Source organism: Choristoneura fumiferana, chromosome 5 (assembly GCF_025370935.1).
Source record: "Choristoneura fumiferana chromosome 5, NRCan_CFum_1, whole genome shotgun sequence".
Lineage (NCBI taxonomy): Eukaryota > Metazoa > Arthropoda > Insecta > Lepidoptera > Tortricidae > Choristoneura > Choristoneura fumiferana.
This window is the reverse complement of record NC_133476.1, coordinates 17,834,460-17,853,841: the sequence shown is the minus strand read 5'-3', so window position 1 is coordinate 17,853,841 and position 19,382 is coordinate 17,834,460. Positions and strand designations below refer to the sequence as shown.

Sequence of the window (19,382 nt, the reverse complement as noted above, 5' to 3'; positions counted from 1 at the left end):
CATACATATATCATTACTACCGATTGACGTATGCTGTTCTGTTTTCTAGTTTGAAAATCACTGAAAATTCTCAAATAACATAAATGTCCAGGATGAATATTAAACAGGATATTAATAGTATCGATACTTATCAAAAATTGTTCACAAAGTTAGAAAATCCAGACGTAGTTTTCCAGAATTATGTAAAAAAAATAGCCCGGTTTCAGTTTCAGATCAAAGCCATAATTCAGGTAATTTGTTGTAATTTTCTGTATTTTCGGACTTGATATCATAACTAAAGTTTATGCACTTGGATAAACCTAGCTATATTTGAAGTTAAAATTCGTAGTTCACTTTATTTGCCGCATAAAAGTCATGTAATATTCAGAGGTGTATTCCGACCTATTTAAAAATTGTGAGCTTATTCTAATTGTTCCAGGATATTTTAGAGTGTAAAGATTCTATGGAAGCACTTTCTGAACTCAATGAAAAGGGCAGAGAGAAAATATCTCAACTTAGAGAAGAATTAGAGAGTATGGAAGTGTATGGAAAGGAAACATGCGATGATAAATATTCCATAGAGATGGAAGCTCAAAAACACCAGCTAGTTTTGTAAGTCAAAATGTTGTCTTACTCCTTACTTACTAATTCCCTACCTATTATTTTCCTTGCAAAATTAAAATGTTAAATTTTAATATAATACGAGATATGGGTACACTGCTGATATTTGATTTCTGAGTATGACTGACAGGTCAATTTATTGATTTCTCTATTAAAGTTTAACCCGATGCATGACCAATAACATATGGCTAATTTTGGATACTTAAGTACCCTTTGTCAAAAGGTGATTAAAAAAAATTGGCAAATCACAAATAATTAGGTATGCACTGCTGTAGCGCATGGGGCGTCCCATGGGTTAAAAGCTGTATATAATAGAATCAAGGCAAAAAAAGTATCTTACCAGAAAAATATTAAATTCAGCAATAATCATTATTTATCCTGGATTGTTAATTTTGAATGGTGTGAAACCGATTTTTCTAGTGCAAAGTAAGCATTCAGTCCTAGTCTAAGGTAAGTATATCGTCATAACTTAAATTTTTGATGTGCAAAGTAAACATGCAGTTCTGGGGCGAGGTAACTATGGTCTTAACTGTAAAATTTTATTTATTACAGATTGCTTAAAGAATTTAAGGAAGCAAATATTAGTAGTATGTTTGCTATAGAGAAAGCTCAACGTGAGGAGCTCCTGAAGCCACCAGAAGGGGATGATTCGAGTCTCAGGAACAGAAAGAAGAAAGTGGATCGGGATGCATTATTAGAAAAATCATCAGGTAATAAAATATTCTGACAAGACAAGAATGTGCTCCAAAAAACTTGGCAGGGGATATTTTTCTAAATCTAAAGTATTTTTTCCTTTTTCCAGGTGTGACTGAGCAGCTGTTAGCCATTAGTAGACAGCTTGCTGACACAACACAGAGGAGTCAGAATACATTAGACAGTTTGGTGTCTTCAAGTTCAGCAGTGCATGTAAGTATCATTGTCATCTTGTCTCATTAGGGGTCATCCATATTATATGTCACACGATTAGGTGGGTCAACACAGGTACAAAATAATTGTGATTTAACTTACTTACCCTGTTTGTTTATTTATTTGGGTCAAATCTTGCAAGTTAAATTTGACCTACTTCCAGTAGTCAAATCGATTTGAAATTTGGTACACTTATGTAAATCTGGTGACAATACAAGTACAGTCAACAAAAAGTACAGTCAGCAAAAAAAAACTGGTATTAGAAATGAAATTTTTACCAAAAACTCATTATTGCGATAGATGTCAAAATTAGTGTGACATAATTTATACTTATTCTGTAAAAGTATTTAAAAATAACTAGCTTTTGCCCATGGAATTCGGTTATCGCACGCTGTTCCCTCGGGAACTGTGCATTTTTCCAGGATAAAAAGTAGCCTATGTCACTCTCTGACCCACAAACTATCTCTATGCCAAAAATCACGTCGATCCGTCGCTCCGTTTCGACGTGAAAGACGGAAAAACATACAAACACACACACACTTTCGCATTTATAATATTATGGATAAAAATATGGGACAAGATTTTACTAAAAGAACCTAATAATTGATAAATAGAAGTGGCTGCAATTTCATAGGTAATATAATATACATGGTAGTTCAATACATGTTGTTTGTATACTTAATTTATTCTGCATTTGAAAAACGGGTTAACAATGTGTTCAATAAAAAGGCACCTTACTTATTGTTACTGGCTGATAATATTTTTGTCAGTGGATCTTTCAATAAAAATACTACTCAAGATTGTTCATCTTCTGTCTGTAATCCTTTCCAAAGCTTGGGTACGGTGACACATGTGATTGAGTAATTAAAGGGTTGTGACAATGTAAATTCGAATAGATTTTTTGCGATTTTCGATTAAATATGCTAAGTGTGTGTAATCGATTTTATTAGTGATAGTTTATATTTTGAACTACTTTTTTCCTGCGGCTTCGCCCGCGTAGCAAGTGTTTTTGGTTATCTATCGCGATCTCACAAACCATGCGTTCTTTTTTGGCACTATATCAAAACTAATAACCGTAAATATTTAACAAAAACCGTAATAAATAAAAATTAATTACAAAGTAACAGTTCAAAACACCAAACAATACAAAACACTCAAAACAAGAACAAGATTGTGGAATCGATTATAAGCAAAGTCAAGTTTTATTATTACGAAATGTTTTAAACTACATGTCGGTATTTTTTTTTTGTTCTTTCGAGATTCAAGTATATTTTTTATAAAATATTGGCCTGAAACATTCATGGCGTGGAATGGAAAAAAAGTAAATGTCACCGACCTGAGCTAGCTATCCGAAAAGCATTATAAAACGTAGCAAAAAGAAAGTATAATGTTCAATTCCCCTGTTCTTTTATTAACAGAGCCATCTATTAAATTGTTTGAATAACTATTTCAGGGCACGCAATCAGAGTTGTTGAACACAGCTGGATCCATTTCACAATCCAGCAAATTATTGAAGAAATATGGGCGAAGAGAATTCACAGACAAGCTTATCATGTTTTTTGCATTTCTTTTCTTCTTGGCTGTTTGTTTGTATATAGTGCAAAGGAGACTTTTTTAATCAAAGCATGCTATTACGGCCGCGCCTGATGAATCTGCAGTAAGTTTGAATGTAAATAAAAGGCGTCTGACTCTAACTTAAATGAGGTGCAACCCACTATACATTATTATTTTCGTATTTTGCTTAAGATATTAACTGACACTAATTAAATGATGGACTGCTATTCTGAACAGGATAATTCTGATGATTTTATAAGTTTTTCAAATTGTTTGTTGGTAATTTGTAAATAGAACTATTCTGAATAGAGTAGATTTTGTTTTATTTGGGATGTTTTGCTATAAAACTCTTCTAGGCGCTCAATGTTTGATGTTTTATAATAATCTCTCGAGCTACGGAAGCGGATTGTATTGTATTTAATGCAATTGTAATCATAATTTTATACTACATAAATGAATTCGTAATCAAATGCCTGTTTTCTTAAACCGGATTTAGACTAGCAAGAAAAATCGTGCACGTTGCAATACATTGCTTGGCCGTAAATCGAAAGAGTTTGAAGTGGTCAATCGAGCGCCGCAATGTAATGCCACTTGCACGATTTTTATTGCAAGTCTAAACTGGGCCTTACGATAGCCTTTCGACGCTAATGGTGCCTACGAAAGTTGGAAGGAAGAAGGAATCCACACGCCATATCATATCAGCATATCGTCGTAGACCTATAGTGAAAATGAAACATTATGGAAAAAGATAATTACGCGGAATTGCAGTGTCACCAACGATATTTTAACGTAAACATGCCAAACGCAAACTTAGAGGTTAGCTAACCCAACCCATTTACTGTAGACTGTCGGGCCCAGAACTCAGATGCCGTAAAATTACGAGTAATTTGTTAATTGCTCTGCTAAAATACATTTTCCCTTATTAAACTGCCCGTCTGACTGCTTCCTCTATCCGGCTAGTAAAAGCTATTAGAGGCTGACAGCAACAGTTCGTCCGAAATAGTTAATTGTGTCTTAAGGTCGGTAAAGTAAGGAGTTACGAACGAGAGTCAGAACCCCGGAGTCGAAAGCTGAGGGCTTTCTGAGTCGAGTTTCGTATTTCCCACACCACCCATGAATTTTCATCACATTGTAAGGAAACAAAGTAAAACAAACCAGAGGAAGAGGAAACAAGGCTGTACGATATTCTCCAAAAATTACCTAACCAACAAAAAGTTGGAAAACCCCCGACTTTGTCATTTCAAAGTTCAATATCTCAAAAATTGCTAAACCGATTTTGATGAAACATGTCTAAGAACCATCGCTAGAAAACCTGATTTCAAATAAAAAAGAACCGTATTCAAATCGGTCCACCCGTTTAAGTGCTAAGGTGCCACAGACACACACACAGATACACATAGCGGTCAAACTTATAACACCCCTCTTTTTGCGTCGGGGGTTTAAAAAACACGATGTCGCCGAGGTAATTTCTTGTTTATGGTCTCTATTGAGAAAAGTGCGAGATAAGTAATTAGGTATATTATTATCTTCGGTCGGATGCAACATCTTGCAGTAGGTAAGGGCACATAACCTTTGCCATGCTTGTCATCAAACACGCCAGGTAAAAAAAATTAGACAACCCGGTGGGAATCAAGTTGTTACGGCGCCTCGCCACTAAGTATCCAGTTAGTATCTTGTAGTTTTTCATCATATTGCCACGCTGCCTCAGCCGTTGCAAAGTCGATAGTGCCAGTTTTTTAGGGTTCCGTAGTCAGCTAGGACCCTTATAGTTTCGCCATGTCTGTCCGTTTGCCTGTCTGTCCGTGGTTAGTACTAGAAAACTGTAATTTGGTATGAATAAACATATCAGTCACGTTGACAAAGTGGTAAAATAAAATAAAAATAAAAAAAAGTTTTTTAGGGTACCATCCATCAGCCAAATATGTGGTCTACCACCCTAAAGTTGATGATCGTTTGCATTTCATAAAACAATAATGCCAACAGACGTGTCTGTCAACTTGAAAGTGCGACTTTAGCGACATATTCATTTGATAGGAACTTGTTTAAAAATTGATAGACCACTTATTTGGCTGATGGTACCTCCCATACACGTAAAGTGAGAATGATTTTTTTTTCACTTCCATCCCATGAATAGGGGATTACAAAACCATTTTATGATAAAGTGACCATTTTCGGAAATTTTTATTTATCTGTTTTTTATTTATTTATTTATTAACCACAATTTACAAAAATAACAACTTAAAAATATTTTCGCCAAACTGCTAAGCAGTTTGTTGGCGAAGACAGCACTCTTTTTTTATTAAAAAGTTATTAAAATAGGCTATAAAGGTTTATTTCAATATCTTAATCTTATGTTATATTACTCGCGTCAAATGACCTATTCAAATAAATGTGTCCCCCCTCTTAACTTTTGAACCGCACGTCTAAAAATATGAAAAAAAACCACGGAAGTGCTTGATAAAAACTCTAGGAAAATTATTTGCAACTTAATCAGTTGAGCTGTTTTTAAGTTTTTGTAAAAATGATTCCTAAGGCAAAGTTAAGGTAAGTTCGGGGACTGCGGAACCCTACACTGAGCATGGCCCGACATGCTCTTGACCGATTTTTAATTAAAGTTAGCGACTTACAACAGTCTGAGACGCTGTCACTTTATTTACCAGCGATTTCTGCACGGGCATAATTTGGAATCAGAAGAATCAGTATAAATGAACTAAAATAATTTCCTTGCTCACCCGCGACCTTACGATAGCTAAGCTTATGCAAAATATGCGTGTTCATGCAGTTCCTCCACCTCCACAGAGGAGGAAGAACAGAAGAGGAGGAGGGGGAGGGGTATGTGGAGGTGGAGGAACTGCATGAACACGCATATTTTGCATAAGCTTAGCTATCGTCAGGTCGCGGGTGAGCAAGGAAATTATTTTAGTTCATTGATATGGACCTCCGCAAAGTAACGCCTGATTCAATAAATTATTTAGAATCAGTATACCCAAATAGCTCTCATTTTGCATTTTTGTATTGGCAATTCGACCTTTCACTCGTTTGCTAAACTATATGTATTCATCATTATTATTACAATACGGACGGTAATTTTTTACACAATCGGGTGCGATTAACTGAGATAAGACGATTGATATCCTTATTCACCAGCTCACTTCTGGTGTTCCAATTTTGCTGTGGCCGACACAAATTAAAGTGTGGGAAAAGAAAACAGTGCAGCGACAGGAACCTGCAACAATGTTGAGTACGTGAATATTGTCATTATCTACAATCAAAATTAAAAACGAATTAAATGATAGTATTACCAAATATTGCATGTGTACGTAGAGTCAACTAAAAAAATATCCGTGTGCATGAACTCGTCTACTTATACATAATTTTTGTAACTTTGGCTGTGTCGATATCTTTGTAGTTAACAGTGTTTAACTTACCTAGTACGGTCATAGTCCTTTGAGAACCCTGGCACATTAATGACGTTCTTGGTTTCGAGTTCGTAGCTGAAAGACACTTGTTCTTTGAAGGTATTTGGATTCAGCAGACCCATATTCTCCAGGTGAGAATGGAACTCAGGCATCACGGTTAGTTTTGTATGCAATAAGATTTCTAAACAAAAAACAAGATTTATGATACTAGCTAAGTAATGAAGTTTCATTCATAAAGTTTTACGAAACTCAAAAGGAAAAATAAATAAATTTAACTGTAGGTACCAAAGTTACAAAAATATGTAACACGACTTTATGCACTTATTAACAATAAGGACGTGTACATGCATATTTTTGTAAGTAACTTTGGATGTGTCGATATCTTTGCACTTGACTGTACCTACGATCACTTACATGGAGGTACTTTATTCTTACCTATGATGAATCCCAAAGTTACGTCATCACCAGAGCCTAAATATTCGCAAACGGCCATTAACCTCCCACCACTGGAAAATTGAAATTCTTATGATATGTCTCATGGATCTCTGCCTTTTCCCAACTCACTTTTCTTAAATGTTTCATTTGCCAAACTGTTTCATTTGCCAACTTAGGATTTTTCTTGATCTTGAGGAAATTGAGAGTTGGGAAATGAAACAGTTGGCAAATTACACATTTAGCAAAAAATAATTCTTCGAAAAGGCAGAACCCGGTGTTTCATTACATTGTAAGTGCATAGAATAAAAGAAAAAACTATCACTAGTTAAATCGGCATATTCATGGGTAGGTATACCCATAGAACAGAACAATTGTGTATTTAAAATTCTTCCGGAATATTTCAGGAGGTTACAGGGATAAGTAGTTTGATTGAGTGCCGCTCAGGTCAATGTACGGAAACATTTGTTAAAAAAAAAGAAAAAAATACCGAGGGTTCTCATAATAATTCATAAGTATTGATTTATTTGCAATAAGTGTTGGTTTAATGGTCGTAAATTTAAAGCATTAAAAATGTTGACACACTAGCTGACTATAATAGCATACAAAATATAAAGAGTTAAGTATAATCTAAAAATAAAATAAAAATAATGTCAATATTATGTCGAAAATACAAACTGAGACATGGATGCACAGAAAAACCAGAAAAAGAGACCAGCGCTGGGAATCGAACCCAGGTCCTCAGCAATCCGTGCTGCGTGCTATAACCCTACACCAACGCTGGACAGGAATTTAGACACGAATTTTTCCTATGCATACATATCTCAGGTTGCTTATTTCTACTACGCTACTTATGCAGCAGCACTAGCGACATCTATGTTTTCGCTCTCATCGAGAGACGTCACATTCTATCGGAACCAACCGCTCACCCAGACAAGAGATTGCTGAGGACCTGGGTTCGATTCCCAGCGCTGGTCTCTTTTTCTGGTTTTTCTGTGCATCCATGTCTCAGTTTGTATTTTCGATATGGTTTCACGGGATACCCGTAAAAGTAACAAATTTGGAGTTGAAATAAAAAATACAAAAAGACTCCAAATAACCAATCATAATTTGATTGCTTAGTAGCGACATCTCTTGTCTGGGTGAGCGGTTGGTTCCGATAGAATGTGACGTCTCTCGATGAGAGCGAAGACATAGATGTCGCTAGTGCTGCTGCATAAGTAGCGTAGTAGAAATAAGCAACCTGAGATATGTATGCATAGGAAAAATTCGTGTCTAAATTCCTGTCCAGCAGTGGTGTAGGGGTTATAGCACGCAGCACGGATTGCTGAGGACCTGGGTTCGATTCCCAGCGCTGGTCTCTTTTTCTGGTTTTTCTGTGCATCCATGTCTCAGTTTATATTTTCGATATAGTTTCACGGGATACCCGTAAAAGTAACAAATTTGGAGTTGAAATAAAAAATACAAAAGACTCCAAATAACCAATCAATATTATGTATTGGTATTATGTCGAAAGAGGATAATTATGTAACAATGTCAGCTGATTAGAATAAAAATTGTATCACAGTTAAAATAATCTGTTACAGAATAAAAACACATTTCTGTCAACCACTGTTTCAATTCTTGTCTAAATTTGAAAATCGGGGTTATGGTTTGTCTCAAACGTTGCGGTAAATGATCAGTTGAACCCCAATTTTAACCCAATCATCTGCTGAATATTCTGGAAGAATTTAAAGACCTTGTACCTATAATAAAATCTGGATTGGTTTATTAGAGCCCGACCTGAAAAATGGTATGAGCGTGCTAACTGCGCGAGGCTCGTGGAAGAACTTTACCTGTACATACCAAGGACCATATATAGTACCTACCGTCTCTTACTCTCGTATTAAATAATTATAAGCGTCAGCGGGACGGCAAGATATGAAGTTCGAATTTTGCTTTTCGTAGTAGGTAAAGGTACAATCAGCTGCATTCATATCTGCCTCAGCAAGAGCGTGCAAAAATATCTGACACGTCCCACCGGCCCTAGAAATAGAGTCGGTTCAGATATTTATGCACGCTTTGTTTTGTCAGATATTAGTGCTGGTGACTGTACCCGCACCCGCACCTGCGCCATCTGGCGAAGGCCCTTAGGTCGACCTAGAAAACTGAAATTTTGCGAAAGGGCCCGTATAGCATCCAGACTAGGAATAAGAATGGAGGAGTTGATTTAACACTTCAACGAGAAGTATTGTGCAACAAAAAACTTAACTTAACTAATGGGCTGTGTGTGTGATGAAAAATAGTGTACATTTTACGTTTTATTCCGGATAGGTACTTACATTACAAAAGGAGACATTTTGACAGCCAAATTTCGAGTTATGCAAATACCAGCCCCGCCAGTGCCGAACCTAAATGTAAATAATGACTGGAACAAAAATATGTTTGCTTAAGTATGAAATGAAATGACTTTACCGCATGCTCTCTACGAAAAGTCGTGACGTTTACGGCACGTCACTGTGATTCCGCACCGTCTGCGTATTTTGAGCAGCGGTGTGGAGGGCATGCGTTTAAAATGGTGCGCATACGATGCGTCACTGCGATTTCGTACCGTCACCGTTTTTAAGCAGCGGTGTGGCCGCTCCTTCGCGCCATTAAATCACTATTTGACATATATAAGAGAGATACATATATAAGTGTCAAAGTTTTTTTTAAATAAAATCAGGCTTGAGCCAAATAAGATTTAACATTGACGGGAAGGGAAAGCACACTTACGTTATGCTTTTCGATCGTCGTGGGCGTGTCCATCGAAGTCTGGCCAAGATACCAATAATCGTCATAGTTGTACCTGTTTAGTACTGTCAGCAGATGGGGCACGTTCACGTAATTGTCATCGTCAAAGTGGCAGAACCATCTGGTAAAAAAAAGTGAAAATAATTTTAATCGTGAGAGTTGTGGGCAACCGGTGTACGCAAGTGGCGAGTTGTCGTTCATTGTGGTGTTTTAAGGGGGAGGCCTTTGTTCAGCAGAAGATGTCTTCGGGCTGATGATGATGATGATGACTTAAGACGTCAAAGATAAGTAGGTGATTACTTACTTTTTATTAGTTTTTAAGAAGTAATCATATTCGACGCCTGTCTTGCAGCATAGATTTTTATACTCATAAGATGCCTTACATTTGGTGTTTACCATGTGACCATCTGAAAAAAAATAGCCCATGTCATTGTCACTCTTAGGCGGGTCACCGGACACTACCCTAACAAAAAATTCTTTCACCTATCAATTTTATAACAGGTACATATACATAAAGAATAGATGGTGTAGCTGAAAAGAAGCTCTCCGTGCAAACAAAACGTGCGTGCGTGAATAAAGCTTATTATTTCTATTTCTATTTCCGCGTCAGCTAGCGTAGACCCTGAGAATAGGTACTCAATAAGCGCTATTTACTTGATTTTTTTTACCTAATTGCTGGCCAAAAAGGCGCTTTGCTAAACTTACTTGTTAGTTTTTGATTGAGCGGATCGTCTTTGTCTGTAAAGAACCATATCTGTAACAACGATAGTATTAATGATGATTTTGTCTGATATTTTTTTTTGAACCTTACTACAAGGTTCTTATATGATGGTTAGTTAAGATTGTACCTGCACATTAATCACTAACTGCTAAGCTGGATCGGCCGTGAAGCGTTTGTAACACCCGAATCGATTGCGTTAGCAAAATCGATGCATGTACAGTCACCAGCATTAATATCTGCCACAGCGGAGCGTGCAAAAATATCTGACACGTTCTTCCGGCCCTAGAAATAGAGCCGTATCAGATATTTATGCACGCTTGTTGTGTCAAATATTGGTGCTGGTGACTGTACATATATATATGGCTATAAGGAGCTTAAACAAATAGTTAACCTTATACTCGCTTACTTCGCTAAATGTATATTTATGTGGCCGTCTTCGTAGCAACTAGTAGCAACTCACTGATTTTATTCATGGACATATTCGTTCACTTTTTTAGGTAACGCAGAAAATACGGTGTTTTAATTAACCGCTTCGCGGCTTTACCCAAGTACCTAATGGTCTAAGATCCGAACATGAAAAAATCTGCACCGGTCTGATAACAGAATGAAATGTATTTTGTAAGATATTTAGCATATTAGAATAACAAAATATATTAGAAATGGGCTTGTGAAAAAATCCTGGTCAGGCTATTTTTAATTATTAAAAAAATGATTTTAATAAGTAAGTTTTTGTTGCATCATCGAGATAATAAGAAAGTTTTATATTGACTTAAAGTATAAAACCTTTAGAATATGTAGACGTTGGGTTGGGTTTGCTATTGTTTACTTGGACGAACTACTCGGTTGCTAGGTTTATACTTAAAAAGTTATGTCGATGCCAGTTACTTTCAATTGATTAGATAATGGAACAAATTGTATATCAACGTTATAATTGTTTTATTATGAACACGTTGATATAGCGTTGTCTGCATTTGATTAAAAAATATTTAGAAAAAAAATAGCCTGTCCAGGATTTTTTTTAGCAAAACCATTTCTAATATACTAAATTTATTATAAAATACATTTCATTCTATTTACATATCAGACCGGTGCAGATTTTTTCAAGTTCGGATCTTCTACTATAAGTACATCAGCGGGGCTACTATAAACTGTGTAACTGCAGACAAACTGTGTAAACAGTTTTGCAGGGCTATGTGCAAAAAAACTATGTTAAAAAAAATGACAAAAAAAACGAAATTCGAAGTGCGTATCGTACCGTCCCTCTCACACTCATATTAAATAATATTAGCGTCAGTGGGACGGCAAGATACGAAGTTCAAATTTTGCACTTCATACTTAGTCTAGGTCTTGGCTATTTTGTTTTTTTTTTCTAATAATATTACTATATTACATATAATTAACATGAGAGATTTGTTACCTGTTTCTTTGCTAATTGGTACCATGTCTGCATTATGAGGGGCAGTCTTGTCTGTTCATAATGACGTGTTGTTTTCACGCCTATAAATATATCATCCAATGTTACATAATTTTTGTTAAACCTTGACAACGGTAAATTCAGTCCGGCTTTCAGGAAACCGCAGGTTACTTCTCTCTGTTGGACCATAAAACTGCAGTAGCCAATAATGATTAGTGTCCTAACGCTTTTTACAAGTTTTCGGCCAGCCATGCCGACGAGCGAACGTTGTATCGACGATGGAGCGTTCGATTTAGGTCATGTAACGAATGTTTAAAGCTATAGGTTAGCGCTACCACTGTCTTTTGCTGAGATGGTCGAAAGTTGTTTCTGTCTTCATAAACGGTTTTATTTAGCTTCGTGCCGTAGATATTTATTTCTACGGTTATTCGAATGCTCAGACTCGCCGTTGATATCAAGATGTAAAACGCAACTGTCTTGTAACAACTTAAGAATAGAAATGTTGGGTAACATAATGTAATGTTTTGGAAAATTATAAATGGAGTTGTGCTCTCATAGCACTCATTGTATTGCCAAATCGTATTGATAAAACATTAGAAATAATTGATATGTTTACGCAGACTTGAGAGTCCATTTCGCACATGCGTCGCAGCCCAGCGTTTTAGATACGACAAGCGACAAAATGACAGATGGTTTGTTTGACGTAGAAAATTCATACTCACTCGTACGAGATAAGTCTATAAAAGTTTATAAGTAGGTACGCTGAGTCCAGTTTTCTAGATCACATCGATAGTTTTTTAGATAATATACTCATACTAAGTGATAATACTCAAATTAAGTGGTTGTGGTCCCTCGTCCCCTGTAATAGCTTATATAGGTACGAGTACCTGGCCAGGCAGCCGCGTCCGGTGGGGGCTCAGTAGTGCCCGGGCCAAGTTGGGCTGCATAGAAAAAGCCTTTTCAGGGTGGTAGGGTAAATGGTATTTAAATAAGGGGTCGGTGTATTATTTTGTTTTATATACTTATATATTAGTTAATTAATTGATATATTGTCTTTTGAGTATTTATCTACATAATATTATTATATATTATACTAGCTTTTGCCCGCGACTTCGTCCGCGTGTACTTTAGTTATCATATGTTTTAATTCTTCTTCTTATTTGTCGTGTTCTTCATTCCTGAAGGTCGTGCCCGTCTTGAAAAGCCTTTACGGAGACGTTGACGAACTGCTTCCACACCACTATGTCCTCGGCCTGTATCACCGCTGCATGCAAAGTGAGCCCCGTGATCGCCTTAATTTGATCCGACCATCGGGTCAGTAACCGTCCTCTGGGCCTTTTCCCCCCTATTTTGCCTAGCACTATCAGTTTCTCGAGGTTGTCTGACTCCCTTCGAGCGATATGGCCAAAATAGCCGAGTACTCGCTGGTAGCAGGTCGTGGACAATCTGGTTCTGACATTCAGCTGGTCGAGAATGGATTTGTTGGTTCTCTTTGCTGTCCACGGTATGCGTAGCATCCTCCTCCAACACCACATCTCAAACGCTTCGATCTTTTTCCGGTCAGCCGCACGAATAGACCATGATTCAGAGCCATACAAAAAGATCGAGAAGACCAGAGATTGCACAATCTTTACCCCTTTAAAGGTAATTTTATCCATTTCACCTACACAGATAATTTTTAATTCTAATCAAAAACTTGTATACCTATTTTCATACTTCTAAGTCCAGAAATGAGAAAAATTCCATACAATCTTTACCCCCCATTTTACCCCTTTAGGGGGGAATTTTATCCATTTCACCTACATAGATAATATTTCATTGTAATCGAGAACTTATATAGCTATTTTCATACCTCTAAGGCTAGAAATGAGAAAATCTCCATACAAACGTTACCCCCCATTTTACCCCTTTTAGGGGGGAATTTTAACCATTTCACTTACACAGCTAATTTTTAATTGTAATAGAAAACTCATACATCTATTTTCATACTTCTAAGTCCAGAAATGAGAAAATTTCCATACAAACTTTACCCCCTATTTTACCCCTTTAGGGGGGAGTTTTATCCATTCCACTTACACAGATAATTTTTAAAAGTAATCGAGAACTCAAACACCTATTTTCATACTTCTAAGTCCAGAAATGAGAAAATTTCCATACAAACTTTACCCCCCTATTTTACCCCTTTAGGGGGGAATTTTATCCATTTCATCTAAATACATAATTTTTTATTGTAATCGAGAACTTATACACCTATTTGCATATTTCTAAATCCAGAAATGAGAAAATTATATATAAACTTCACCCCTATTTCACCCCTTAGGGGATGAATTTCTAAAAATCCTTTCTTAGTGCTCATTTACATCATAAAAAGAACCCCTGTACCAAATTTCAAGTTTCTAGGCCCAGCGGTTTGGGCTGTGCGTTGATCTATAAGTCAGTCAGTCAGTCAGTTTCTTCTTTTATATATATAGAAGTAGTATTTATCTAGATAATAGTATTTCATATATTATAAGAAAATTTCAAATCTGTTATGGTTAAATTACGTTGGGCTTAATAACAATTTACTTAATTTATTTGAGATCGTCAAAAATATATTTCATTAGTTTTGCTTAATTAATAAAAGTTACAAATGAAAATAATGTCAGCTTCCATTTCAGTTGACTATGATAGTAAAAATATACTTTTGTTTCAGTATTAACAAGTATTGATAAAAAAAAATACTTCAAGATGTTATAGGCGCGGTTGACGTTGTCGGTGATATCCACGGCAGTCTGGTCCCGGGACGCCACCCACGTGCTCCCGCTGGCGCCGTTCTTGTACGCATCAATCACTACCCGCGCTGCTGACTCCATTCATTAATAGTATTTTATGCAACTGTATCGTAATAGGGGTCCTTAAAACACGAGTGTGGGTTTATGAAACGAGGCGTAGCCGAGTTTCATAATAGGGTCACATGAGTGTTTTAAGGCCTAATTACGTACAGTTGCATACAATGTTTTATCTATATCCATATTAAATCCTCTATCATGTGTTCAGTACGAATTTATTATATTCATAATGTCATTCAACATAAATATGAACTATGAAACTAAATAAGTAATAGTTTATAAGTAAAATTTGCATGCTTGTTTAAGTAAAATGTACGCACTCAAAAACGCTTCTCCAACTGTATTTACTACTACATTTCGCAAATAAATATTCTTATTCTTATTCTTAAAAAAAAACTAAAAAGCCAGAAAGCCAATTAGGTTAGAACTGTGACCCTCTCAAAACAGAAATGTTGCGAAAAATTGTGTTAGGTTAGGTTAGAACTGCGACCCTCACAGAACCAAAATCATGTCAGAAAAGTGGTTAGGTTAGGTTAGAACTGCGACCCTCACAGAACCGAAATCCTGCCAGAAAAATGGGTTAAGTTAGGTTAGAACTGCGATGATTGTATGAAATAAGTATAAATAAAGTAATTCTCCCAAATAACATTAATGGGTATAGATAAAATTTCCGTGATGATATTATGGGTAAAAAAAAATCTAAATATGTATCATTATGAACAATGTAGGTAGTAATCAAAATGGCTCAGGCCTGAAATGTTTGCTTTCCTAAAATGTACAATTCTCAATACGTCTGCGTTTTCACAATGTTAGCACTTCTATTTTGTCAGCTTTCTCAAAATGTCTGCTATTTAAAATGTGTACAATCTCAGGAAGTCGTATATTCATAATGTTTACATTCCTATAATATTAGCATTACCGTAATTTTTGCTTTACCGTTATGTTCACTTTTTTAAATAGGCTATTATATAGTCTTGTTATGTTTGTTTTCCCATAATGTCTGCTTTATTTTCAAATCAATGTTATAAATGTAAAAGGTTTAATTGCTTGCATACTTACTCTTTAATAACATAAATACCTAATATAAGATTAAGTACTGCTTTAGAACAAAATATTTTTCGTTCTCAACCGGTTTCGTACCCGAACGAAGGGATTTTCGTAGTTTAGTTTTTACTAAATTCAATCCTAATAAATGCGAAAGTAACTCAGTCTGTCTGTCTGTTACTCTTTCACGGCTAAACCGCTGAACCGATTTAGATGAAATTTGCAGACCATGATTGGAGACATTTTGGAAATAAGACATTTCTGGAATGCCAACGTTATAAGAAGGCGGATATTATGAGGTTGCAGACATTTTGATAATAAGCACTTTCTGAAAAGCGAGCATTATACAAAAACTGTCATTCTTGGAGATAGGCAATTTTAAATAGCTGACATTTTGAGAAGCTGACATTATGCAAAAGACGTGTTGACATTCTGAAAAGCAGACATTTTGCGAAAAATACATTTTAGGAAAACGGTTATTTCAGGCCTGAGCCATCAAAATAATTAGGTGAGTATTTAATAATTTATTAAAAATATATAACAAACAATTTTCGAAGAAATTATGATTATGATTAGGTACACAGCGGTATTATTATAAATAATCGAATAGAAAAATTGTATATGAGCCAATATGGACCTATTATAATTACTTCTTGTCAAGTACATTGTCCAAAAATAGTTAAAAAATGGAGCATTGAATCAAGTCTTGACGTTTTGGTCATCGAAAAATCTTTCAATTGTGTTCGCCCAAGATGTCATAGGCGCGGTTGACGTTGTCCGTGATATCTACGGCAGGCTGGTCCCTGGACGCCACCCACGTGCTCCCGCTGGCACCCATCTTGTATGCATCAATTACTCCCTTTGCTGCTGACTCCGCCCTGTCGAAAACAATTAGGTTTATAAGAACACCAATGCAAAATGTCCTCTATTTTTACTTTAGTCGCTATACTTGTGTTTAGAAACATACAACCAACCACGTTCAGTATCTATTGTATTTTTGTTACTTCATCATCATTATCATCATCATCATCCCAGCCTATATACGTCCCACTGCTGGGCACAGCAGTTATTCGCGCTATTATTTAGCTAAATAACACGATCTCGGGAACAATGAATATCTTTCTTTCTTTATTTTACATCCCGCTATTCCCACGGGACGTGGAATTTTGTGGGTGACCTTCAACCAACGTAAAGGAAGGTTGGTTCCCATAAGTACCTACGTATCCACTTTTCTATAGTAACTGTATAGAAAACTGGATACTTAAGTATATCGGGAAACCGACTGTATAACAAACGATTTTTGGATACCCTTTCTGTAAACTCTTAGGGAAAATTAAGTCAAATCACGGAATTTCGACTGAGGGATCTAACTGATGGTTCGTGCGAACCAAACCGCAAACTAAGTAAAGTATATTTACGTAAATTACCGTTGGATATCATGATCTTTAATTATGCTAGCAACGTTTTCTCCGTCCAAATTTGTGTCAAGAGATCCCAAGTTTTCTGAAGCGATGAGGGCTGTGGCGGTCGCACCGTAGCAGACCGTCACCACTCGCACGCCTGTCTTCTCATAGTAATCTTCTTTCTATATTCAAAAGATGGGACAAGCAATTGAGTAAATACAAGAATCACAAGATAAATCTGGAGGACCTATTCGATCCAGTGACTAGGCAAGATCAATTGATTAATGTCATTGGACAAGTTATGTAGAAAAAAAATTAAAAGTTGAGGAATGGTTCAGTACATTTAGTATACGTGACGTGACGTGAGGGTTCATTAGTATCCCTAAAATAACGACCACAATCACTTTATCAAGAGTGTTACTTAAAAGAGGGAGAAGATAGGTACCAAAATTTGTGACATGGTTAATCAAAATTCTCTTAAAGTGCAAAAACTTACTCCAATACAGTTGCTGAATTGGATGACTGCAGATTTGGTGGCCCAGTAAATGGGCATAATAGACATCTGACACAGACCGGCGATGGACGCAATGTTGATGACTGTGCCTCCTTTGCCGCCATCATCTTTACGCATCAGTTCGAGTGCTTTTAACGTGCTTGTGATGAGGGCTGTCTGAGAAATAAAGTTTTTCCTTACTGCTTACTTAAAACAAGTCTGTAATATCACACTGTGAATGTCTGTTTTGTAACTGAATACTCTCGGAAATGGGTGAGTAAATTTGATTTAAATTTCTTCCTTACTCACTTGTAACAGATCTAGTGCGAAAAAAATCCCAGTATCAGTTCCCTCAAAGGTAATGGTGAAGGAACAACCCAGGCAGGTAAAGACAAAAGCGAAAAAAGAATAGCAAATTATGTTAATCAAACGAAATACAGCAATGCTATGGCTATGGTTATTTATTTAACTGTTATTTACTTTCTCTACAGGCTTTTCCAGAAAAATATGAAATTTATTCAAGAATCATATAGTACGTGTATGCAGAACTTTACTTACTACATTGATAGCAATTTCCTTTTTGTAGATATGCGGCGCATCGTTCATGATGCCGGCATTGTTGATGACTAGATCCAGCCCCCCTTGAGACTCAGCAGTTGCATAGAACGCCGCGAACAGCTGCTCGTCATTCGTTACGTCCACCCGATAGAACTGTGCTTTGCCAGTCCCGTATTTTGAGGTCAGTTCCTTTTGGTATGCAATGCCAGCAGCTTCATCTATATCTAAGATAGCGACGTGCTGTATAGATAAATTCTTTGAATTTCTAACAGAATTAGGTTAGTTTCAGTGACTTGTGACTCATCCATGCAATTCTGCAGTATTAGAACTTAACTTATTGCATCCATCAGCATCTTCTCTTAAATGTTCTTAAGTAATAAGTAAAATTTGAACAGTAGTGCTCAGTTAGGGCTTTAGTATGCACAAAAAACATTAATTAAAGCGGCACTTCACTTATTTCCAATTTCATTGACTATGATAATAATAAAATGTTTTGTTGTGAAAATTTCACTACCGTCTGAACTACACATTCATACTAGATTTCAAGTCAATTAGAAAAGGGTGAAATTCAATTGGCAAGATTTTGATCCGCTCAAACACACAGACCTACATACTAAAAGTTAAATAGAATCTAAAAATTTATGACATATCGAAATTAGTTTTCATAACTCTATAATTATAATCTATAAGTACTTATATGCTATCTTTATTTTAATAGCATTAAGGTGGACTTACACAGACCAGAATTCAGTGCTTACCCGGCGTTAAGTAGTTTCAAAGTATATGGTTACGTAATGGTAACCCAGGGTGACCTAATGACTTATGTTTTACCTTTGCGCCTTCGTCGAGCAGCATCTGGACGATGAATGCACCCACTCCGTTAGCGGCGCCGGTCACCAGCGCCACCTTGCCTTTGAGATCATGCGCCATCTTTAGTGAGTCAGTGATTTAGTCAATCAACTTCGCTCTGGCCGCCCAGTGTTTTAACTACTCACGAATTCGGCTGCGTCTTTTATAATATTATAATCAACGTATTTAGATTACTATCTTAAAAGAAATTTGGTACTTAGCTTCAGATAATAGCTTATCATGTCATGTCACTTCCACACCCCTTTTTTATATTTCAAATCATGCCTAGAGTTTTGTTATGTAAGTTTTGTGTTGGTAGGCTACGAACAAAATTATTTGTTCGTAGTTGGTAGGTATGGATCCTGTAAGGCAGAGAGAGTCGAGTCTAT

At 36.3% G+C, this 19,382-nt stretch overlaps 3 protein-coding genes across 4 annotated transcripts; 1 reads left to right on the top strand and 2 right to left on the bottom strand.

Moving 5' to 3' along the window:
- Sec20 (vesicle transport protein Sec20) lies at positions 1–3,530 on the top strand. The gene is made up of 5 exons (XM_074087425.1): positions 1–230; positions 419–591; positions 1,153–1,310; positions 1,403–1,506; positions 2,960–3,530. The coding sequence occupies exons 1-5, from the start codon at positions 84–86 to the stop codon at positions 3,122–3,124; spliced, it is 747 nt and encodes a 248-aa protein (XP_073943526.1). The 5' UTR covers positions 1–83; the 3' UTR covers positions 3,125–3,530.
- Positions 3,531–5,912: 2,382 nt separating this feature from the next.
- LOC141427834 (fringe glycosyltransferase-like) lies at positions 5,913–12,280 on the bottom strand. 2 transcript variants are annotated; one of them, XM_074087423.1, is made up of 8 exons: positions 11,822–12,280; positions 10,389–10,437; positions 9,988–10,090; positions 9,666–9,804; positions 9,233–9,318; positions 6,915–6,985; positions 6,489–6,660; positions 5,913–6,286 (listed from the first exon to the last, which is right to left on the bottom strand). In XM_074087423.1, the coding sequence occupies exons 1-8, from the start codon at positions 12,068–12,070 to the stop codon at positions 6,130–6,132; spliced, it is 1,026 nt and encodes a 341-aa protein (XP_073943524.1). In that variant the 5' UTR covers positions 12,071–12,280; the 3' UTR covers positions 5,913–6,129. The 2 variants fall into 2 exon arrangements, with proteins under 2 accessions (XP_073943524.1, XP_073943525.1); XM_074087424.1 differs by having other exon boundaries at positions 6,122–6,286; positions 6,489–6,554.
- A 3,919-nt stretch (positions 12,281–16,199) lies between these two features.
- Positions 16,200–19,131, bottom strand: LOC141428295 (15-hydroxyprostaglandin dehydrogenase [NAD(+)]-like). Its single transcript, XM_074088209.1, has 5 exons — positions 18,976–19,131; positions 18,145–18,384; positions 17,590–17,763; positions 17,118–17,275; positions 16,200–16,568 (listed from the first exon to the last, which is right to left on the bottom strand). Exons 1-5 carry the CDS (start codon positions 19,072–19,074, stop codon positions 16,424–16,426), a joined length of 816 nt encoding a protein of 271 aa, XP_073944310.1. The 5' UTR covers positions 19,075–19,131; the 3' UTR covers positions 16,200–16,423.
- Between the last annotated feature and the right edge of the window lie 251 nt (positions 19,132–19,382).